This window comes from Dromaius novaehollandiae, chromosome W (assembly GCF_036370855.1).
Source record: "Dromaius novaehollandiae isolate bDroNov1 chromosome W, bDroNov1.hap1, whole genome shotgun sequence".
Classification (NCBI taxonomy): Eukaryota; Metazoa; Chordata; class Aves; order Casuariiformes; family Dromaiidae; genus Dromaius; species Dromaius novaehollandiae.
This window is the reverse complement of record NC_088130.1, coordinates 58,552,898-58,577,699: the sequence shown is the minus strand read 5'-3', so window position 1 is coordinate 58,577,699 and position 24,802 is coordinate 58,552,898. Positions and strand designations below refer to the sequence as shown.

Below are 24,802 nucleotides of genomic sequence, written 5' to 3'. Positions count from 1 at the left end.
GACTACTGCATCTTAGTAACCTTTGGCAAAAGGATCAAGCGAACAGTTAGGGGTGGTAACGTCTTAAATGTAATGTAAATAATGTAATTTTAAATATAATAATGTACTACTGAGCCTCTTTATGGGTCAGTATAGATGGCAGTGCAGTGGTCATTGCTCCAACCTTGGCAGGGGAATATGATAATTTTAATGTGAAACAGAATATTACTCTACATCCTCTTCTGTGACATTTTCATTGCCTAATTTAAGACCAATCATGTGAAAGACTGGACTACATCCTCCTGAAAAGGGGAAAAATCATGTTCACGATAGAGCCGCATTTTTTATTAAAAATAACTGCTGTCAATTTTAGTTACTTCACAAATTTTCCTTACCTGTGCACTTGAAGTAATATCCTCTCGTTGTTGATCTGTCATTACAGCAAGCGTATCATAAGGATCTTTCTCACATGGGTCCAGAAGGCCAGGACCACCTACAATAGTTAGGCTAATTAGTAGCACGTCTACCTTATTTTAACCAAGATTACAAATTTTACATTAGTTAAGCCTTAATATATAGGTACTAAACGAACGCAACTTGCCTTTAAGGATGATTCCTGAAGATATACACTCAAAAACTCTTCTCAGTGCATCCCCAGGACTCTGTGGTCCAGTAGCGCTGCTGATTGCTTTTTCCACAAGCAACTCCATAGCCTAGACCAACAACAAGAAAATCCATCTATTTTAAAAGCCTGATTAAAACAAGAAGCAGCTGCTACTGTTGTTTAATACAAAACTTTTGATACAGGAATTTGAAGAACATTAAACATCATAGAACAACTTCAGTTAAAATGGAAAAAAAAATTTAGAAAGGTGAATACAGAGAAATTTAGTACACAAATAACACTGAGTACTGTTACTGATATGCCTCTTTTCATCACAAGTTGTCAAAACATTTTGTAGATATCTATACAGTAGTAGCCTATATATGCAGGTTGACAACATGACAGCATTGTGAGACAGCATGAAATATGGTGGGTCATCTGAATCTGTCAGCCACATGAACAAACAGCAGCACATAATATATCCAATGAAATTAACAGAATGTTACACAGAAATATGTTTTGCACAAGTATACAGATATTCAAAGCATGGGAAATTTAGTGATCTCTTAATGTTCGATCTAAATAATTAATAGTGCTTCAGCTCAGCAAGACAAGTTTACTGCAAATTTTTCCCAGATACAGGCTAATACTACCAATACTTATAGGTTAAAACACACATAGAAAACCTTGCTGATAAACAGATTCTCTAAAACTGACATATCATTTCTTATTAATTAAAATGTTTCAATGATTAACTATACTTTAAATATTCAATTTTTTAGTATTTCCATTGTTTATTTTTACTAAATACTTACTGATTTTTTCAAAGAACTGTAAACGATATTTGTAATAGTAAGGAATAGTTTTCCTTAGCTTTTCCAGCATTAAATAGATGTTTCGATATCATCTCCTTGGTAAGTTTCGTTTTCAAACAATTGCCCTGTTTTTTGGGGGGTTTGTTCTTTTTTTTTTTTTCCCCAATGTTTACATTTTTTCAAATGTTGCTTGCTACTTTTATTTTCTAAGAGCCCATTCTGATGCATGCAAGTAATCATAGGCAGTGCTAATTACAATCTTTCATTAAGGATGCCCATTTCTTTCCATTTGAGGTCCATTTAACTGACAAATTTTAATTTTCAAGCATGGCATTTCCACACTCCCACTTTATCACTCAGGATCAAATGTTTGAGTTTCACAAAAGTAATTTAGTTACTTTCAAGCATGAAGCTGAATAAAGCACAAAAAGAAAGGGCCTCTTGTTTTTGTGTTTACTCAAATCTATTTCTTTTGGATCCTAATACAACACATTAAAGTCCACAACTTACTCCTAGGAAGATGTGAATTACAATGCCCTGGTGTTTATGTGCATGGAAGACTGGATTTCAAGTTTTTAAAAAAATCAACCTTGAATAATAGCTCCTTATACTTTATAGATACTTGACAAAATTCCTCTAAATACTTTTTATTTTTAAGCATGTAAGGAGGCTGCTACTTGGCACTTTTGGAGAGAATTTAGACACAGCTAGGCCTGATACACAGCTTCATATGTCTCTTCCCTTCTGAGCCTGCCTTAGAGCAAGTAATGTGAGGAACAGGAAAGGACACACCTTTTTCTTCATCCACATGGTTATCTGGTAAAATACACCAGTTCTTGAAAATTATGCCTTACACAGCATGCATTTGAGTACATATCTTCTTATTTTCCAGAGGGCTTTCACTCAGTGAGTAGGGTAAAGAGTTAGAAAATACTCAGTCTGCGATGTGTGGCAACCTAGGCTCTCTGAGTCCTGCTCTTTGTTTCAGAGGCTGGTACCATGCAGAGAAGTCATCAGGATACTACAGAAAGGATGCTCTAAAGAATTAGGCAAACAGAACTGGAAAAATCTATATTGCTGACTTTGATGTTGTATTGAGAGATGCTGTCAACAAATCACAGTGCTTGATTATATTAAAATTTTTCATCATTTTCTGATCTGTCCATTCCAATATACTTGCAGCTTAGTAATCAGACTTGTGGAACACTCGCAAATACAACCAAAGTTAATGGCAGTAGTAAAAACTCCATATATAAGGCAACACACTGTGGAGGAATGAGTCAACTGCAGGTGAGTATCCCTGAGTTTTACTCCTGTTCTATTCACTATTTGCCTTCAGTCCAGTCAGTCTCAGATTTGCAACTAGAAAATCATGTTTCTCTCTCAGAAAACAGCAGATCTGTCATGTCAATAAAGTACATCCATACTACGCTAAGGAGCAGAATGGAAAAGAAGATTCATATGCACACACACACTATATATGAATAAAGAGTGATTCTGTATTCCTTAGAGGCTTTGGGTGATACACAGTCTATTACAAACTATTAATTACTGCAGAGAAGTCCAAAAAGCCTAACAACACTCTTCTCCTTGACCTTCCATATACAAACTTTATTTTAAATAGTTAAAACTTAATTCTTGTTTTTCACATGTAAGATCTGATGAAAGTCAAGTTGGTAAGTAGTAACTCTCAGCACCGCCTTCTGCAATGAATAAGGTCAATTTGATGCTAAGGAATAAAGGAACACCAAGGCTGAGTCAGCCCCCACTAATTCATCTGACATATTCAAAGAAAGTACAGGAGTAAATCAAACAGACTGTGTCCTTCTCTCTGCTGCAGTCAGGCACATTACGGGGACATTTATTTCTCTCTTGGGCCTTGTAGCCATGCTCTAGCACCTGAAAGGCTGTTGTATGTTGCAGCAGTTGTAAGGATGCTTTTCTAAAAGAATGCTGGGATTTTTTCTTTGGAAACTCACAATCACAAAGGTAATGAAGTAGGCACTTATGTATTTCTCCCTTCCTTTTAGTACACTGAGTCCTTCAGGAAATATAGTACAGAAACCGGCAGTGTATGTTACACATGTTAAATATTTAGAAACCAGAAGTGTAACTGTTCTACATTTTTTTCCAGAAGCAATCAATAGTATTATCAGAAACAACTTAATAAAATTCTCTGCAAGCCTAATACACTTGTAAAAACCACTGAAACTGTCTTAGCAATGTTAGTGCTCTTCCTACCAAAACTAAAAAGTCTACACTGACAAGCAGCACAGCGCAATAGGATTGGGTCTGTGAAACAGAATAGTCAGGGCTGAGGAACTTACCCCCACAGTATATGTGTTTCAGAGTTATTTCAGATTAACCTGGCCTGCTCCCATGGACTGAACATCCATTTAACATTAGCAGCACAAGTTGCACTCCTGCAGAGCATTTTTTTAGCATAGTCAATGCAAAAGGAATGCTTTGAGAATGCTCAGCTACAAGAATTAAGAGCAGTAAATGGGAACAACTTGGAGATCAGTTTCCAAGTGATGCAAATTAGAATGCTAACGTTGAGACATCCACAGATTAGTACTGTGGTATTTCATCTTGCAGAGGGAACACCTTGATGACTGCAAGAACCACTGAGGTTTATTCTTTAAAGTAGCCTCTCTGTTATCACAGAGCTATCTAGGTATATTTTACACTTTTTTTTTTTTTTTTTTTTTTTTAAGTTTCAGCAGAGTCCAAGCGATTCAGAGGAGGTGGTTAGAAATAATTACAGCCCTTTATATAAAGGAAAAAGGGTTAAACTATAGAATAAGGATGCTGCCCACAAAGAATTCAAAAGGAAAAGAAAATTCCTTTGGGGGGTGGGGAAACCAGCTTCAAATGACAAAACCTCAGAAAATTAAATGAAATTGTTAGAGGGAATCTAGATCATTTGCTGTATAAAGCCTATATTACTTCTTGAAAGAGTCTTCACTTGAAAAACAGCAATACTTCCCAGTACTCTACTTGTAGTATTACATGTTTTAAAAAGGTGCATTCAAAAGAATATTACTCACCCAGCTTGGAAAATCAGACCAAGTTGGAACTCGCTGACAGAGGTCACGAAGAATACGTATGATAATCACACAGGACTGCAGACCATTAGCTCTAGCCTTGAGAGCAATACAAAATCAAATTAATTAATCCCAGCACCTACAGCAAATAGGACTTGTTGAAAGACTAAAACACCACTGTTCAATGGAAGCTCAGATGCAAGATGGAAACAAATCATTCTACAACTTTATTCCATGAGCTGCCATTTACAGCAGTATTTTGTACAGGGTTAGTAATTTAAGGTGGTAGAAGTCAAAGTGCACAGGTTATACAAGAATAACATTTCTTGATCCCCTGTACACTTTGACCTATGTTCACTTGTAACAATAAATACAATATCTTTCTATATTAGAAATAAAAGGATAAAGTAAAGGTCTAAGAAGTACGTATAGAGACTGAAAGGTCAAGGAAATCTGTTTGGTTTCTTTATTGTGCCTTTGCCAGAATGCAAAGTCACTAAACCAAACAGTTGCTTCTCACCTTTCATTCCCTACACTTAATGCACTTAAAGAAATAGGAAAAAAGTCTTAAATCTAAACACAAAGCTTTAAACACATATTCCATTATTTAAAGCAAAGTTACTCTGCAGCCTTATGGAATATATAACAAATATATAACATATGATCACCCCAAGCGAGTCAAGCTTTCAACATCGCCTTCTCAATGACTGGAAAAAAAAAAATCATGTCAAATCAGCAATAACTGCATAAAGCAGTTCCTCCATACTCAACTTTCTACATTTAAATTTAGGGACCAGAAAAATATTAAGTATTATTAGCATGAACAACTCTGAGTGTTTTCACACAGTTAAACATTTATATTGCAACTGAACTAATCTCTCATAAGGCTACAAGAAGAAAGTAAAATGATGTTCCGAACCTGGAACCACTTAGCGTGGCGTAGAGCAGCCAGAGCGTCAAGGCATTTTTGCCTGTCCAAGACGTCCGGTGGGTCTTTCACCATACCCGAGGTTACATCTAAAATGGATTGAATTGGCAAAATGCAGTGAGGAATGGGTGTTTGACCAGGTGAGCAAGACACTTCCTTAAAGTAGCTTCAGTGTCACACATGCCATTTAAAGCTTAAACCCTTGACCAACAAATGTAAGTGTTCGATAACATCCATTTAATTAAGATTAGGGCGTCGACCCAGTATGAAGATTAAGAGCATAATGTACTTTAGCTCTCAGAATATTATCAAACGCATTGCAGATTATGCAATACTTAGTACTTCTTTATTTAAGCTAACACTGGAAAAATATAATTCCCCTAAAATTAAATACTGAAGGAAGGATGGTTGGACACAGTGCACCAGCACAGAGAACACAAGACAGAAGGAACACAAAAATCCACTTTAACCAAGTAGAAACATTCAAACTTAGTTTGCTGTAAATTTGAATGGTCATGTGTTATTTAGGACCTAGTCCTAAAAAGATAAACTAAGTATAACAAATCCTAAAAGCGCTCAGTGTTTAGTAGTGGTGTTATTTTTGTAGTAATTTGATCTTAAAATGGAAATGACTTTGCTTTAAAAACTGACTAAAGGAATGTGCAATGTTCTTCAGTATTAAGAGTTCTATCACCTTATAGTGCCATATCTTTTAACCTGTGTAAATAAGTTCCTCAACCCATGATATGTATGGTCCAACATTACTTCAGATGCAAAGAAAGTTGTGAAAAGGGACTGTTTAACTTAAGATTCAGCATGAAAGAGAAAAGCAAGGAATAGTTTAAAAATAAAGCAGAATGTCTGAAAGAAAGAAAATATACTAATCTTGTATATTTAAATCTTCAAAAAAGGACTGAAGTGAGGAACTAAGCTGATTGTTACGTTACACTAAATGGAAGAGACCAAAAGCCCTTTTGGAAGTGGTTTAATCAATAAAACAGGGATATATAAACATAGGGATATTAATGCAGTGATAAGCTTTAAAAATTCTTTGATTCGCTATTTATGGAAATGGCTGTTGTTACTAGGAACAAAGTATATTGGCAGCATAACTGGTGATGCACCAGACGAAGAGAAACAGAAAACCTCACACAATGGCATTCACTTCACAGGAGTGGGCTAATGAAGCAATATAGTTTACTGCAATTAAAATGCAAATTTAGATAATTCAGAGAATGAAGGTTTTTAAAAGTATATTGAGACTCATGAAACATACCAACAAGAAACAGCTTTTAAGGATGCTGCAGAGAAAAAGCTCTGAAGCCACCTATTTATGCATAAATATAAAATAGGTAAGTAGGCTACTTCAGTATACCAAGAGCTAAAAAGCTATAAACAAAGATGGTGCTGTAACTTTACAATGTAATGATTAAATTTAATCTGAAGTACTACATTCAGATTTGTGCATTTTTTTAATAAGGATATTTTTACTGCTTGGCATAGGGCTAAAAAAGGAGTATTTCAAAATATGAACCAAACTGAGAAGAATATATAAATAATATCTTCCCACACTGACACTGAAAATAATGGACTATTTGTTAAAGTGGAATGAAGAAAAACTGCACTAACAAGGCATTTACAGACCAAATGAAGACATTTAAAGTGGTATTTCATTCAAAAAAATAACAAATCTATACAAGAGCAGTGCCAGCTAAGATAACTGATGAAACGTGTACAACTTGAATATAAGAGACAAGGAATACATTTAGAGAAAACCCACAGTAGGAATACAGTGGCAAAGTAAGATTGAGAAATTTAAAACAAAAACATGGGTTTGTTGGGCCTAGTAGCCTAATCAATTATTTACATTCTTCTAAAAACTAATATGCAAATAGGTGACATTGTGCAATCTTTTAGCACAATAATTTGCTACATAATTTGAGACTCCAATTACTTGATTTCTAGCTCTGAAAAACTTCAATTTGGAAAATAATTTTACTATTAAACAATTACATTTTAAGTGCACAGAAGACAAGCTTACTCAGTGCTGGAAATGTAGATCTGAAATGTGCTATTAGTATTTGAAATTATATGAATAACCTTGAAACTTAAAAATACTGTGAAAGTAGGAAGCTGACAAGGCACCTTTTGCACTGACAATAAATTGACTAAAATTTATTAAGGAAACTCTTGTAAAATTTAATCTGTGGATTTTTGCATCAGTTTCACATTTCAGGATTAACCCCTTAAAGACTATTTAACTAAATTCAAACTCCTAACCTACAACCCTCTTAAGATAAGTCAAAAACTAAATTAATTTACAAAACTCAAGTGCAAATTCTTACCCTATATAACTTAATTTATTGCTGGCCTAAAAATAAGGGGTTAATCTTCAGTTAGACATGCTGTGTCCACACTACTTCTTCATTAAAAGTTAACAGGTATATCAATTTTGTTAAGTTTTATTACGTGAAATACATATTACCCAGTCAACTATTTCAAAACTAGTGTGAACACTGCTTAATTCTAGGAGAGAGACAAAGACGGAAAGAAAAAAAAACACAAAGTAACAGTAGATGCTAGGACTATGCATCCAAACCCCCTCCTTTGTAAAGCATGGCAGGTGTGACACTGAGCTTTAGAAAACCTTGGTCAAAAATCCTTCCGATGTCTTGGCAGCAACCCCTGACAGGAATCAAGTCCCTCTGCTAGAAGGCTTTGGACCGGGGCTGTTAGCTAAGGATAAAAAAAAACACACGCGCACACATATATGTGTTTATAAATATATACATTGTGTTTGCTGAAGGAAGGATTCCACAGCAGGGGTTAGAGCACTTTGAATATATCAGATTCGGGAAACTGTCAAACGCACAATACTGTAAGGAACAGTAGCGATGCGGTTAACAGTTTTATTTTACACTGTATTTTTTAGCCTTTTATCATGTAATGGTATTATTATACATCAAACATGATTCTACTCCACGTGCAAGTCTCAGTCTTATCTTTACTCAAACTGGTTCTTCCGGTAAAGCCTTCCTTATCACCTGAACTAGCTCCCCAAGCGAGCTAAAAAACCCCAAAGTTTAAACCATTGTAAGACACAGAGCATTAGAATCTGCAGTAAGAGAAAAACGCAAACCCACACTGTTACTCTGCAGCGAATAAGCAGTAACCTTCATAATAAAGCCTTCTTTGCTGCAATAATTTGCAGTTCAGTCATCTATTTTCCTCTAGTTTCAAAAGTCAACTTTTCTGCACATCCATTTCATACTGCTCAGTGTCTTGAAGAGAAATCTAATTTGATTTTGCTTGCCCAAAGGCAGTACTGCATTCAGCAGTGAATAAACTCAGAATGTATCATTTTAACTCAAGTGTGGGTCAGACAAAAATAAAATTTGTTTCCTTTAGGAGGCTTAAATTAAGGGATTGATTGTAGGCATTTAAAATTTATTTTTACCCTGTATTATAGAATTTTAGGCCAGAAAAAATTTCATTGAAATTGAGTACTGCAGCAGGAATCATTATGCTTTTGCACAGTACATAAAGAAATAAACATGATGTTTAAAGGTAACTTCATTTAATGGTTAATCTAATTTAATAATCAAAGCTATTAAGTTAAAGTATTCCTTACAACTTTATGTGATATGCTAAGTCCAATTCAGCACAGACAAACCAAGGTCATGTTACACATTTTTGTCAAAAAACAAGCAGAATTGGTTGGGTGTGACAGTACATGTACAAAGTGTTTATAGCTAGGAATGATACATGCAGCTTAAAAATCACATAGAGAGCATTCTTAAAGACTTTTCAGAAGTCATCCAAACTACTCAAAATTTTGCTTTCTGATTATGGAGGACGACTCTGGTAACACAGTGTGCTTATGATGCACTAGTCACAGCTACAGAATGTTTACTAATGCAATATAAAACCACAAGTATTTTAGAGGACATGTAATGATGAGATGAAATAAAAATAACTCTGTGGCTTATATAAATACGTATATACACAAGCACATGTATACATACACACATACAATTTTTTCAACCTGCGTATAAGAAGTGTTAAGATAGCCTCAGATGTCCTATATGTAGGTTCACAGTCAAACACCAGAACCCTGTTTGCCATGATCTCTTTCAACAATGAAAATACAGGATTAAAAGGAAACAAAAGTTAATTTTATCTGACCCATAAACAAAAAGAACCAATATACTGCAGACATTAATCATGCTTGTTGGCTTAAAAGCTTTTGGAGCTTTGAAAGTGTTACAGAACAGACCCTAAAGCAACACTGCTGGCACCAGAGAAATTGCGTACTTCAGGAATGTAAATCGATTTACAAGCTCCACCTTCTGCTTCAGCTCAATGACAAAGCCATTTCTCATTGTACTATTCTGGGTTTGCCAGTTGGATAGAATACTGATTGTAATACCAGGAGCCTAAGTATACTCAAAAAGCACTCCAGACCAAAGAGCAACCTCAGAGAGCTGGAAAAAATCGCATTGTCTGTTAAAGTCAGAAGCACTGGTACCACCAAAAGTATTATATGAGCACATTTTAAGTGGCACTGCCATTTGGAATGTGCAAGTGATAGTAATACTGATCCAGTGTAAACCCCAAAAACTGTGATTTGGTTTTCTAAAAGCACACAGTCCTTCTCTTAGGGCAAGACTGCTCTAGAAAGCCAGCTTATAGCCATGTGTTGTGAAATATTTAGTTTTCCACATAAATTTATAAGAAGGGGGAAAAAACAGTCAAGTTTGTACCTTTTCCAGAAAACTGAGGTTGGACATAAAGGTAGAATTAAAAAAAAAAATAAATAAATGCATCATATAAGCATTTATTTTAATCAACTGTTCTCTGCTGAGACTGGTTGCTGAAAAACAAGGTTTCCATCAAATAAGTAAGTTGTGCCAGCATGTTGCCTTCCAGGACTTAATGCCATCTTAAGCAGAATAGATAAACATATGAAAACAGGTAAGAAAGAAGCAACATCTTTAACAACTTCCCAACCTCCATCCCTCATGTTCTCCTCCCGAATGACTGGAGACGTCAGTGTGATAGTAACTTGCATTTTGGGTTCCACACATGAATTTAGAATTATTGCTGCTTCTGGTACTGCACACTTGATATCATATTTCTCAGGACTTATTACCTAAATATTGAGAAACAAATTTTTATTAGCATTTGGCCAAGAACAGTACGGGAAAGAAAACTGTTTTCAACCTAGTCTTTCTAACAGAAAGACAGAAATGCAATATAAGTACATGAAGCAGACACTTCTGTATTCTAAGAAATAACAGCTTAAGTAATTAAAATATATATAAACTTGCATACCATTTCCAAATCATTCATGAAAATACATAGTAGTCACCAAGCATGCAAAAGGGGGAAAAAAAAACCCAGAAAGGAAATTCATACACAAACTAAATTAAATAACTAGAATCTTGATAGTGTTTAAGTTAAAAAGACTCAAAGCCACTTGAAATGTCAGCTGGATATGTTTCTCATTAGAACACAGGAGCCTTTAAGAAGCACAGAGCTGCAGTGATCCTTCTCTTTCCAACTCTCAATTACAGGGTATTGCTAAGTACGTTCTATCTTTGATTGTCACAACATGCTCCAATGAGAACAAAGGGCAAGTTAAATACCAGAGGACAACGCAAGCATAACAAGGTGGTTATTCTGAGCTGCTTCTTACAACTAGATTTAATAGTTCCAAATACCCTTAAGAGAAAGTTGCGGGCACCTCTGTCACCTCCTTCTACAAACTAGAGGGACAGGTGACTTCTCCATGAAGCAAGACTGAAGTATGCATTTTTAAAATTTTCTTTTGCTTTGATGCTTTGAACAAGAGTGAAACTGATATAATTTTCTAATTAATCTGTGTCTGCTAACATTTCTACCATGCCACTCATTTTGCCAAGCATTTTACCACACTGTAGCAAGACAGTGATGGTATGGCAAAACTTTATAACAATGGTGGACAGGCTTTGTACAGTAGGGAGTAATGGAGAAAAAAGCTTTATTCTGTGCTTTCATTTCTTGTGGAAATATAACAAGTGGTTTACATGAATTCAACGGAATGGTCTAAGATCGCACATACTTTTTTTTTTTTAAAAAAGATGTCAAATTAAAAAAATTGCAAGTCTTGCTTTGTTAACTTAATTGTGGAACTATGAAGAGCTGACATGTACAAATTGGAAACAAGATTTAAGCACACAGAGACTGGCATTAAGAGTAGTGACCTTCAGTCAGTAAGTCTCCTGATACTGCTACAACAATACACAAATTACCTGTCTCTGGTCATAACTGTCTGAACAAGAGAAAGTACCGCTTGTGCTAATTTCTATTTCCAGATTAAATAAAATCTATTCAATGGCAACTGATATTAAACCACTAGCATAAATACCTACACACTTGTGAACTTGATCCCTTTTACACACAATATACAGAAAGTAAAACATGTAGCATGGTCACCGAATTTGGATGGAAGCACTCAGAAAATGAAAACTTACTGAGCCTGAACTATGAAACATAGTAGAGTCAGCCCTGCAGATGTGTTTGACTTTAGGACAGATTTTTACAATACCTTTACAAAAATCTAAATCCAAAATCTAAACTCTACTTACTGCTAGCTGTTTGGGAAGACTTTCCGCAATGCGACTGAGTAATGTCTTTGAAGGCTTCTCAGCACACAACAAAACAAGATTGACGTTTCTGTCTCCACGGAGTAGCAAACCTTTAGCCAAAACGCCTACCCGTAAAACTCCTTTCAAAGCTCTGTGAAGTGAATTACAGTTAAAAGTTGCATTTAAAATAATATAAAATTTTTTTAAAAAATTCTAAAGATAGGGAAGTGAAATAAAACAGAGTATTCCACATACTCCTGAGGCCACAGTGACGTATGCCACATCAAAACCTAAACAGAACAGAATCCCTGAAAGCACTGAGGATGGTGCAAGGAAAAACATAAGATGACTTCAAACACAAAAGATGGAAATTCTTAAAACTATATATATATACCTGTCTTTACTGCCATCTTTTTTATCATCTCCCTCTTTGCTCTTGTTTTTTTCATGGTCAGTCATGTTATCAGAAACAAGTTTCAAAGCACGCTCAGTAATAGAAACAATTTTTTGGACTGCTTGAAGTTCCTCCTCTGTTGGATATATTGCTGCATGTTTGGTCATTACATAGCGGTCATCAGAGGAGTCTGGGCGGCGTAGAGGCTAAATAGAGAAAAAGTTTATTCCTGAAATCTGTGTATACTTGGAAGTTCACAGAAGATACGTGACCCAAAACTGAACATTGTGGCTAAACAACAGATATTCAAAACTCAAATCATTCAAATGTAACAAAACACAAACTGAAGTGTCCTTAATAACTTAACGCTGGTCACAAACAACCACATCTGAAGAAACATGAAGTGCATCAAAATCAAAGGATGAAGTCCCAGCATCAGAAGCATGCTACTCCCCCTCCCCACCCAGCATAAATATCTACCGTCTTTCTGTTTATTGGGAAATAGTTACATACTTATTCATGGATGCAAAATAAAGTATCCATAACTGCTTTCAAAGAATCATAGAACAATTCAGGTAGGAAGGGCCCTCAGGAGGTCTCTCTTCCAACCTTCTGTGCAAAGCAGGGTCAGCTATGAGACCAAACCAGGTTGCTCAGGGCTTTATCCAGTCAGGTCTTGAAAACCTCCAGAGACGGAGACTGCACCTCTCTGGTACAACCAGCGTCCCAATGTTTCTGTCATCATAGTGAAAAAGCTATTTCTCATATCCAGTCTGAACCTCTCTTATTTCAGTCTAAGCCAGCTATATCTCACCCTGTCACCATTTAGCACTATAAAGTGTCTGACTCCAGCTTTGTCACCGGTTGGTATTTGGAAGGCTACTAGGTTCCCCTGAAGATATCTCTTCTGCAGGCTGAACAAGCCCAGATCCCTCAGCCTCTCCTTACATGGCACCTGCTCCTGACCATCCTGGTGGCCTATGCTGAACCTACTCCAGTTTAATCAATGTCTTTCATATTGGGGAGCCCAAAACTGGATGCAGTACTTTAGAGGGGGTCTAAGTACTTTAGAGGGGGTCTAAGTACTATCACCTCCCTCCATCTACTGTTAATACAGCCCAAGATGCTGTTGGCCTTCTTTGCTGCCACGGCACACTGTTGGCTCACATTGTCCAACAAGATCCTCATGTCCTTTTCAGCAGAGCTGCTCCCTAGCCTGTCTGTCCTCAGCCTGTATCGGTGTAGGGGGTTATTCCATCCCAGGTGCAGCAATCTGCATTTGTCCTTGCTGAATTCCGTAAGGTTCCTGCTGGCGCATTTTTCTGGCCTTTCTTAGTCCCTCTGGATAGCAGCCCTGCACTTGAGTGTATTGACTGGTCTCCCCAGTTTGGTATTGACTGCAAACTTGGTAAGTGTGCACTCCATTGCCTCTGTCAGCTCACTCAGAAGATGCTGAACAGGACAGCTCCTAGGACAGACCCCTGTGGTAGTCCACTTATTACTGACCTCCAGGTAGAGTATGACCCACTACCCACTATCCTCTGAGACTAATCATCCAGTCATTTTTTTAACCCATCTTGTTGTTTGCACTTAAGAAAATAATGCATATGCAATTAACTAAAAAGACCTACTACATAATTACACAGAGCAACTTCTATTTCAGAAGAATCAATATTTGTCTTAGACACATCCTTTACTCCCCGATCCATAAGCGGACTTACAGTGGAAGACCAGTCCATCTATACAGTTTCACTACCATTTAAATTTTCATCTTTCCAAATCTTTTATCAAAAACCACTGAAGACAACTCAAGCAGCACTGAATAAGTTATACTCCTTAACTGTGCCTCCTGATAAGTAAGCTTTCATTTTTTTTAGTTTTCAAGTTAAGAAACTCACAGCTGGTCCTTGGGGCTGAGGAGGCATTCCTGGTCTAACACCCAGCAGGCCTAGAGGTCCTGGAGGACCATGAGGATATCCTCCATCTGGCATTCTGCGACGGTCATCCCAGTGATGCTGCTCTTCCTCCATTCTCCTCCAGTACATGTCCTCTTCATATCGTCTGAAGAGGATGAACCGAAGAGTTCTCTTTACACAGCAGTTAAATATTTCCAACCATTCTAAATGAATTTTTTTGATGTTCTTCACTAACTCATTTCTAGTGGTCATGACCAAATACCAAGCAAGAGCAAACTCCACAAGCTAAGGAAAATGAATGGTTATTTTGAAAGCAAGCCTGTATTTATGGCAAAATAATTCTATATTCCTCAGAGGGACTGAACACTAGCAAACAAACAAACAATAAAAACAGGAGGTTTCTAACAATTTGACTTAAAACAAGACAGTACAGAGTTCCTGCAACAGGCATTCAAAAGAATGAGTCACAGAAGCAGAGATGATTTCAATAACTTGACTGCAGCTTTGTCTCATTTATTGATACAATAGCATGTATTACCTCATTTCCATCCTCCAGCGTTCCTCCTCTTCTCGCCTCCTCCAGTATTCTTCTTTCTGCATCTGTTTCCTCATTTTCTCTTCTTGAATTTTTCTTGCTCGAATACTGGGCTTTACTTCTACTTGTAAGTCTGGGTTTACTTTTTTCTAGTTCAGAAATATAATGAATGAAATGTTGGTTTTCCTCTTCATGTCATCTTAAGGTTACAGAAGTTTTCTGACATGCTTTAACAAACACAGCTAGCTTACAATAAAGCTGAGAGGAGTAAAACGCAGTTTTAAAACTGCATTTAACAAGTAGCTGAAGAAAAAATCAAGTATTTTAGAGTTAAGAAGTAACAAATACAAATATTTACAAATAGCGTAAATGCCTTCTTCACCTATATCAGAACAAAATATTTTAAAATAAAATGTTACATAAAATGTTAAGTGGTTTGCTATTAATTCTGTAGCAGAAAGCCTACTCTATAGCCTAAACAAACATTTTAGCTTCAAGGTACTTCCTGATGCCCTGTTCCTCAAGGGTCCCTTGTACATGGGCAGAAATATGAGTTACCAAATACATTTATCTGGCAATTTTCTCTCTTCTGTCATTCTTTTTATCATTATGCAGGCCTCCTGCATCTCCTGTGACCAGAGAAGATTCTTCCTATACAATCCTACAATAATCAAAACACGCACTGTAGGTTGGTACAGCTGTCTCTCCAATCATGACTGATAAAACCTGCAACACGTGGTTTTCAAATGTCTCCATAAAGCGTCTATGTGGTCTCTCCCCAAAACACTGGGCACCTGTATTTCATACTACTTGTAATTCATGGTAAATGACAGAAGACCATACTGTTACTTGCGTATGCTGTACCACATTTTAACATTGCAAAGGCTGCCCAAAAGCAATGTTCGAAATGTTCAATTAAAAAATAAACCACAGTTTCACAGTCAGTATTACTTCTTTAAAGACTATATTCCTAAAAAAATCAACTTTAAAAAAATCAACCAGCAGGTAAATATTTCTCTATTTTTTTTTAAAGCACTGTTTAGTCAGAGTACCTTCTTTGAACTAATCTTTAAATGCAATGCAAGAGTAAAATTAGTCAGCTGACATCTGGTAGTTTTTCAGATACAAGCGTTAGCATTTCTACTAACTTTATACTGCAGTCTGTGTCGCCTCCCTTTTAAATGCATCTCCTTGGCGTTAGGATCATTAAAACTGCATTCACAAAGTTTGCAGTGAAAGCGGATCACCTTTCCTTCATCATTTCGTACCTGGAAAATAAAGTTATGACATATTTGGCTTTTTTTTTTAAACAAAAGCTGACATACAAATGACTGAATAAAGTCTACTTATTTAAAAACATGCTAAAAACTGAATGCAATAATTTAAAAAAAGCAGTTTCAAATTAGAACTTCCAATGCTGTCAGAGACCCCATAGTGCTAAGTAACAGTTCTTCCATTCCAAAGAGTACACAGCTTTAAACTGCAATATGAACACATTGAATTACAACTAATGCTTACAAACCTGCAAATGATGAAAAATTTACATCAGATTCTGATCCTCCAGACTTCATCCACATATCTCAAACCACCCATATGAAGATGCCCAATTGAACTCAGAAGAAGCACATAGAATGTGAAAAAGCACACATATGCACAAGTCTTTGAAGGGTCAACACCTTATTTCATATTCCTGATGAACAAATTTTCACCAAGTTAGCTAAAAAATAATGCAGATTTTCATATTAATACCTCCTCCACATAGTCATGGCCCACTGGCTGGACATCACTTTGCAAGGCAGCAAGAGTTGTGGGAGTCACTGGTTCAGATGCTGTGTCTGTTTTTACTTCCTGTGTTTGTACTGCAGCAACAGGAGTTGTTTTAACTGTTTCAGCTGATTTCATTTCTTCCAGTTTACTTCCTGTTGTCTGAAGCTTATTACCACCTACAAATGAAAGAGTTTAAACTGTTAGTTTTCATTAAATGATGATATGACTGTACATAATGTGCACACTGAAGACTTTACGTCCAAGTATCAATGTTCTGGCTAAAGTGTTACTGTTCTTCTGAAACTAGGTACAATTTAAACACATTCAAATACATTTAAACAGGTTTTTTTTTTTTTAGGTTTTACTACATTCACATTATTTAAACACTTAATACTAGTTCTCGATTTTAGCAAGAAAAACTTCACTGCTTTATGCAATTGTAATTTTTATCATTCATTTTTGTGCTTTTTCAGAAGAGACAACTGAAAGGAAACAACTCAGAAAAGATATTTTAATAATCTTTTTCATCATCAGATAATTTTTTTTGAAAGTGGATCCAAAAAAGTACTTCAAAACCATATAATGTTTGTATTAACAAAGGTACTATGTCCCCAGTGTTGTAAATGCATAGGTTTTTCCTTCAAGAGCAAAACAGCTTATTTTGGAACAGCTGCTTCCCATCTCTAGATGTCTGTCATGTTTATTTCAAAAGTTATTTCCACTGTTGCAAGGATGTTTTGGCTGCCAGTTACCAATTGCCAATGTACTGTAGACTGCTTTAACAGTCCAGACTGTAAACTGAAATTAGAACCAACTGGACTGTAAACTGCAGTACTGCTTTAACAGTCCAGACTGTAAACTGAAATTAGAACCAACTGGACTGTAAACTGCAGTACTGCAGAAGCTACTACATAAGAAACTGAGATTCTCCTATGAAGGAAGGAGAAGCCTCCAAGAGAGGCCAGGTGGAAAAAAAAAGGGCAGAACACACCAGCTGTGAAGCAAAGCTTTTATATACATTCTTATTTTCAGCTATCAGAAATTCTCTTAAACATAAAGAGTTACTCATGCATAAAGTTAGCTAAACACATTTGTATTTGCTGCACTAAGATCTTAAAAAGTTATAGAATAGGTTAGGTTTCAAAATAAAGACTGACTTCTGTACTTGCCAACAAAGTTTATTTTCGGTGTAGATATTTTCTTTACAGGTATATTAGCAGCAGCTGAAGATGTTTTGTTGTTGGACGCCGTGTTAAGTGGTGTGTTTGCCGTGGGAGTAAGAATTTTCACTGCAGAGGATGCAACAGAGGAGTTCACAGTACTGCTGCTAGTTGCTATATTTGAAGCAGAGGCAGTTGGTTTGGAAGCAGATGTGGATGTTGAGGAAGTAGCCTGGGTAACCACATTTGGTTCAGTTGAAGGAATGGGTTTGCCAAGTTTTGTGTGCAATTTTACTACCTGTAAGAATAAAGAGAAATTCATAATAAGATCTCCCTGGGACAACTACAAAAAATTACCCTGTTATACGTTGTGTGAAACGGTAACACAGAAACCAGTTAGTTTTTTACAAAGAGTGATCAGGCAGAAAAAATTAGACATGGAATACTTTTCATCATCTGTAATATGTAAATAGTTAGATAATCTTTGACATTTATTTCAGATTACTTATTCCCATTAGAAATTCAGATATTTATACCAAAAGCTGCATAGATGAGAACAGAAAACTGGTAAGCCAACTAAATCCAAAGAAGGATTCTGCTCAAACTGTTTCAGTGCAAGGGTTTTGTTGCCTGGGTGCTTTTTTCTCTCCCTCCAAAAAGTAGTATGTAGTACTTTTTTTAAAGCACATGAAGGAGGAGTCAAGAGGTGTATTTCAGAGCTCTTTAATACCCCACAGAAAGCAAAAAAGCAAAAAGAAGTATACATGCTTATTCTTAAAAATAATAAACAGAAGCCTTTTCAGAACATGCTTAGGATAGAAAAACATTTCATTCTGCTGACAGCTAACGAGATGCATATAGTCCATAAGAATGAAACATGCAAAATGAAAATTAAAGATTGGGATAGGTACAAAAGTAGCAATAAAAAAAACCCCAAATCTGCTAAACATGCCCTTAATGCAACACACACAAACACAGTCATAATAGATACACAACTGTATACATACTCTTAGGTTTTTTTGTTTTTGTTTTTTTTAAGTTGTGTTTCCCACTGGAATACAGACTTATTAGTGTTAGGTAATACTCTGAATTTAAGTTTAAGCAACTCTTCAAAAGAACTCTTTTTAAATAAAATCCACAAAATTCTTCCAAGTGTACAAAAGTAATAGAGTCTTTTGTGATTTCACTTTTATGCAGATGACAACCTAAATTAGCAGGTGTTAGCAACTATCTGTAGGGAAGAGAAAGCTATATTGACATATATTGGGATAATAAAGTACTATTAAAATTTACAGACAATGGTTTAATAATACACATACGGAGTTAATGGGCACTACCGAAAAATTTAATGGCTCAACTTATTTGTGGAAGAAAGAATACCAGACATGGTGCATAATTCAGTCTTCTCCTGACATGAAAGCAAGATGCAGCCAGAGTTTGTTCGCAACTGCAGAACACATCATGTAATTGTTCTGTCCCTTGGCACTGACTCAGCCTAGAACGGTCCACAGTGCTCTGAGAGCTTCACAGTACTGGACAAATAAGACAAATACCAAGAAAGCACTTGAAAAGAATTAAGGGGAACAAGCATGTTACTGCATGTCCTTATCAGTTCTTGTCCTCATCTTATTCTACACTTACCTGCTACAATTTTCATACTTGCCTCAATACTGACAGTGCCCCAAGTATTTTTTCCCCTTTCTCCAGCAAGCCCTCCTAATAGCAAGCTCAAAGCTCAGTTTGAAACAAAAAGCAGAACTAAACATTTTCAAAACAAAATAATTTGAATTATATTGTTTCTGTGACTTTGCTCTGCAGAGGAAAAAAATATATACATATGACTGACTTTTATAATAAGATCAAGAGAAAGCACTTACTTTCTGATGCTTAGCTCCACGAATATGGGCTGCATAAGCATCTGCTCCTGTACAAGACACATCACAAAGCTCACAGCGCAACTGATTCTGAGTTCCACGAGCAGAAGTGCTGCTGTTATTGGTGTTCTGGGAAGCTTTTAATGCCGCTTCTTTCTTTTTGTGTTTCTGGCCTTCCAAGTGTTCTTTATAAGTCTGTTTGAAGTATGACAAAACACATACACAGTAAGCTGCCTTTGTACTGCTTGTCTATCAATCATGTGAATACACGTAATACAAACATAGCATAAAATACATGCTTGGTATGAGAAATGTTTCCTAGACTGAACATTTTCTATATACCATGCTCTAAGGCATAAGCAGACCATTTGCAACACCAAGAAATTTTCTTCTCCTACATCAGAATTCCACTTACAAGTAATACAGTATGGGCTTTTCTCCTCTGTCCTGCCATTTGCTCAATCAAGTACTGGCCAACAATTATTACCACTGAAAACCTAATACAATCAAGAAAACTGCATCTCAACTGCAGTTTCCTGCACTGTGCTGAACTATTCTTGATTTTGAATTTTCCCCAAACTGCAAGGCTATAGTGATTAAGTACACCACAATGAAAAAAAATCATTTCGAAACAAGGTAGTGCATAAATAAAGCTACGTTGAAATGGAAATACAGAAGCTGAGATTTGTCCCTATACCAGCAATGGCAATATAGTGAGCAGAAAGGGTGGGAAGCAATGACAGCTTTACCTAAAGAATAAGGACTGTTTTGGCCTCAGATTTATACAAACACTTTGCATGAACTGATATCCACTTTTTACACACTTGTATCCACTGCAAAATTAAACTGAGATGCTGGAACACAAGGAAGAATAAAGCAAATAAATTTTCAGGGTTAGCACTCATGAAATGTATATAATTCTGTAGCTTTGAAAAAAGCATTCTCCTGATAGTAAGGAAGCTTACTATGATGGAACAGCAAATCAAATGCTAGGTTTAGAATATTTCTGGAGTCCAAAGTATAGCTGAAGCTTTTCTGTATGTGCTAAGGGGATGCATCTTTTTGTCTTCTAATAGTAATTCTATAGCAGCACATATTTTCATTTACCTATTTCTTTACTAAAAAGTACAGAATCGGTTCTTTAAAAATTAACAAATAGACTTAAAGGTGTCTTTTTTTAGCAGAAGAAACGATTATCATATATAGCAGAATATTACATAATACAGGTACCTGTGGTCCAGCACAGCTGATCTTACAAACATCACAGTAGTGGATCTGGGGCGGTTTAGGAGGTTGTTTTGGTTTCAGTTGCTTATTTTGGAATGGTGCCTTTTTAGTAAAGGTGGTCCCTGTCCAAGCAGCAGTTGCAGCAGCAGCAGCAGCAGCTGCTGCTGCTTGTTTCTGTTGCTGCTGCTGCTGCTGGTAATAGGACGATGCAGCTGAATATACTGCAGCTTCATAGCCAGAGTAAGAGGTACCTCAAAGATCAAAACAAAATAAATGTTACATCACTGTACATTATGTATCAATTACATAATACACTAATGTCAAGCATGATGCATAATAGAGTTGGGGGAGGGGCAGGATAGAAGCAATTTATCATGATCTTTTTATGTAGTCTGAATTTTGCTGTATGTTTCACAGTACACAAATATACAGCATACCATTTGTATCAGGAATATACTTATCTTAGACATATCTTTGCAGACATACAGTTATGCTGTTAGATATATCAAAGCTTTCCTAAAGATTATGTGAAATTTCCTAATACATCTGGTAAGACCAAGTATGATGTTAACTAATTTTTTTTATAAAATATTTATCAAAGGTCACTTGAAGTAAAGTCTTTTTGAACCAGATTTACTGTGCAAGTTCCAAACTGAAAAGGAAGACAGAGAAGCTCATGATGTAGGAAAAGAGAAAATAACCTTATATAAAAGACAGAATTGATAGTGCTATTACATCCTACTCTATTGATTCAAATTGTTCAATGCAAAGAAGCTGCTTGCCCGTTACAACCTTGGCAGCACACCTTGACTATGAACTCCTTGATTTCTATTATCAAAGTTGAATAAATCAAGGAAACTGGGCTTTCATACCTTTGAGCCAGTTTTCCCATAAACTTTCTACATCTACTGGTTCAACTATTTTAATCCACTGATCAGGTTCTGTTTCAAGGAAGTCTTAAAATCCCTTTTTAAACAGAAAACAAAACAAAACAAAAAAGTTCAAGATAGCTATAATATGCCAGTTGATAACCATCTGGCCATAAAGCTAACAAAGATTTTTTTCATCTTTAACCAGGTTTTCAATTTCTGATGTTTGAAGGAAAGTCTTTTCTTAGCACCCATTCTCCTCCCATTTTGGGTCAAAGCAACCAAACTTGTAAGATTTATTGGAGCAATTGGATTGCTCCTCCCTATCTTTGCAACTGCTGTTTGATGGCAGCACGCTCCCTTCCAATTTCACTGGGTTAGATTTGTGTCTCCTCATTTTTTCTGTCCCCCATCTCTTCTCCTGTCCCTTACGGGGGACTGTGCATGTCACAAGGCCAATACTTTGTATATTCTCACATGTGACAAAATAGGCACATAAAAAAAAAAATCACAAACCTCTTCCACAGATATATCAAAATATTCTGCTAACAATGATTTAGATGGCTGAATACTTCTCAGTAGACTATGACGTAATTGAACACAAAGTACTAAAACGTTGAGGGTTTAAATCCTCTAACAACTGCAAAGATCCCAGCAACATAATATGCAAAATTCTTACCAGAGTAAGTAACCGCTGTTGTACTGTATGTTGCACTTTGAGTATAGGATGGAACAACAGTAGCTGCAGCTGCTACTGGCTGCACAGTAGAGGATACTGGATATATAGAAAATGTAGTTGTAGCTGGACTTGGAGTTGCAGGTTTTATAGCCGTCACTTGTCGCGTCTGCTGGGCTTGAGTATACTGAGTTGCCCCTTGGCTATATCCTGCTTTTGGAGCTAATTAAGATAGAAAATACAAGTGTACAAATATACATGTTTTAGTTGAGTGAAGTGTGAACCATATTAAGTGGTACTTAATGACATGCTGGGAAATAAACACATAACAAATGAGGACTTTTCTTTTTATAGTCATGGTTGTGTCCCCCATGGCCATACAGCATACTAACTTTTTAATCACATCATGGTTCACATTAATAAGCCTCAGATTGTCCCCCAGCCGTTTTCTTAAACTATCCAGTCATTTTCTCGGACAACTTGATCACTCAATGGTTACACTAAAGTACACTGCATATTTAAACTTTCCTATTAAAACATCATTAATGTAAAATGTATTCATATACATACAAACACACACACATATGCTTTACAGCACTCATGATATTGATAATTAAGAAACTACTTACATTAAAAAACCTCAGAGTTACCAACAAAATTTCTTCTAACCAAAGTATTACCTGAACCTTCCACGGACTACTTCAACCCAGTTCAACAATTTTTTCAGGCAAATTAATAAAGTCAAGTTTGCCTGGAAATATGTTCTGATTGTATTTTACAATATTCCAAAACTCAAAGATGGGTACTTATGCAAGTGTCTCACTAATGTTCAAGTTCTAGATTTTTCTACCTGTTGTCAGGGATTACATAACAAAACTGAGGAAAAAAATGAGGATAATGTAAAATATATAAAGACATATTTTTAAAGGTATAAAAGCAGTATACTGATTGTAGCATGACAGGAGTTTGAAGCATGCCACCCACCTGTCTGGTAGTACGATTCAGCTACTGAAGGTTGAGGCTGGGCAGCAGCAGCCACGGCCGCAGCAGTTGCTGTCGGCTGTTGATAGTATTGTTTGCTGTCATAAGCTACAGCTGGGGCAGTAGATCGAACATAAGAATAGGAATCCTAAAAATTCAAAAAAGATGTTTCACACTACATTTAAGCCAGTGCAACTATAGGAAGACACCCAGGGTACCACTGCATCTCTTCTCACAGCCTTGCATGATTCCACCTCCACCTCTTACATTGGCTCCACAACTGCGCCAAGGCAAGGAAACTTGGCTTAGCTTGTCAGTCCAATGGAAAGCTACTCACTCTTTTTTTGGTTGGTTAGTTTTCCATTGCATCATTATGCTGAACCGACCCACTCAAACGCTGACAATGAATGCTGAATGCTAGATCCACAACAAAACGGAAGTGTCAGCAAAGCTCAGGGTGAGAATAAGAGAGACAGTTCCCTTTTGTAGCACCCTGTAGTCACACAAGGTTAGGCAGTGAGCTCACAAGTGTGGGCAGCCACTGAAAAGGATAGTTCCTCTCCTAGTGTAAACTTCTACCCTCTTTTGTTTGATACTAGAACTCCTGTGGCAGCCAGTGCTCTGATGAAGGAACTGTTTCCATCTCCCATCAACAATTTTTACTGGAATAGCTTTTTCAGCTGAATCAGTTCCATGACCCAGTTCACTGCATGTCACTTGAACATCTGCGCTACCACAGAGGAGGCAGTACTATCCTTTTCAGCAACAATTCCCAACATCACTCGGAGGTAAATCTCAGTTCATTGCTTATTGTGTGACTGTCTAAAATTTAGACCCTAAGGTACTACTGCTGATAATCCTCTATATCGGCCATATGATGCTGCAGTCGCTTCACACCCTCTATCAGTTTTAGGTACTGAGTAACCTAAATTGTTCTCCAACTGTGATTCATGGAATAAAAAGAATATAAGTATCATCAAACTATCCTACCCAACAGGCCTCCTCCTTCTAACAAGATATAATTTAAAAGTCATACGACACAAGTAATTTTTTTTTTAAACACACTTACTTGGTAATTCTGCGTAGTGACAGGAGGTGGTGGTGGTGGAGCTTCTTGTTGCCTCTGTGTATAACCGTAATCTGTAGCTGTGTGTGCTGTAGGGTAGCCTCCGTAGGCAGCAGCTGTTGCAGCAGCTGCAACAGCTACTGGAGCAGGCCTAGCTACTGCAACTGTAGCTGCTGCTGGAGCATAGGCTGCAGTAACTGTGTGCGCAGCGACTGGTGCCTGGTGGACAGTGTAGCTAGCAACTGTAGTTGGATGGGAATAGGCTACACCCGAAGCTGGCTGCTGGCTATATTGGAAAAGGACAGTAAGCAAATAATTAGATTGATTCAATACTC

At 36.6% G+C, this 24,802-nt stretch overlaps 1 protein-coding gene across 3 annotated transcripts in view; it reads right to left on the bottom strand.

Moving 5' to 3' along the window:
- Positions 1–24,802, bottom strand: part of LOC135323426 (zinc finger RNA-binding protein) — a 41,084-nt gene that overhangs the window by 2,651 nt on the left and 13,631 nt on the right. Inside the window, exons 3-19 of one of the 3 annotated variants that reach the window (XM_064500623.1) lie at positions 24,471–24,753; positions 23,405–23,549; positions 22,424–22,642; positions 20,879–21,126; positions 19,652–19,843; positions 17,772–18,072; positions 16,597–16,790; positions 15,996–16,115; positions 14,851–14,996; positions 14,295–14,457; positions 12,397–12,602; positions 12,003–12,153; positions 10,384–10,525; positions 5,365–5,462; positions 4,449–4,544; positions 581–692; positions 375–472 (exon numbers count right to left, since the gene is read on the bottom strand). In XM_064500623.1, coding sequence (XP_064356693.1) covers positions 375–472; positions 581–692; positions 4,449–4,544; positions 5,365–5,462; positions 10,384–10,525; positions 12,003–12,153; positions 12,397–12,602; positions 14,295–14,457; positions 14,851–14,996; positions 15,996–16,115; positions 16,597–16,790; positions 17,772–18,072; positions 19,652–19,843; positions 20,879–21,126; positions 22,424–22,642; positions 23,405–23,549; positions 24,471–24,753 — 2,914 coding nt within the window. Of the gene's footprint in view, positions 1–374; positions 473–580; positions 693–4,448; positions 4,545–5,364; positions 5,463–10,383; positions 10,526–12,002; positions 12,154–12,396; positions 12,603–14,294; positions 14,458–14,850; positions 14,997–15,995; positions 16,116–16,596; positions 16,791–17,771; positions 18,073–19,651; positions 19,844–20,878; positions 21,127–22,423; positions 22,643–23,404; positions 23,550–24,470; positions 24,754–24,802 lie in introns of those variants that run through there. The other 2 variants (XM_064500624.1, XM_064500625.1) reach the window with 2 other exon arrangements.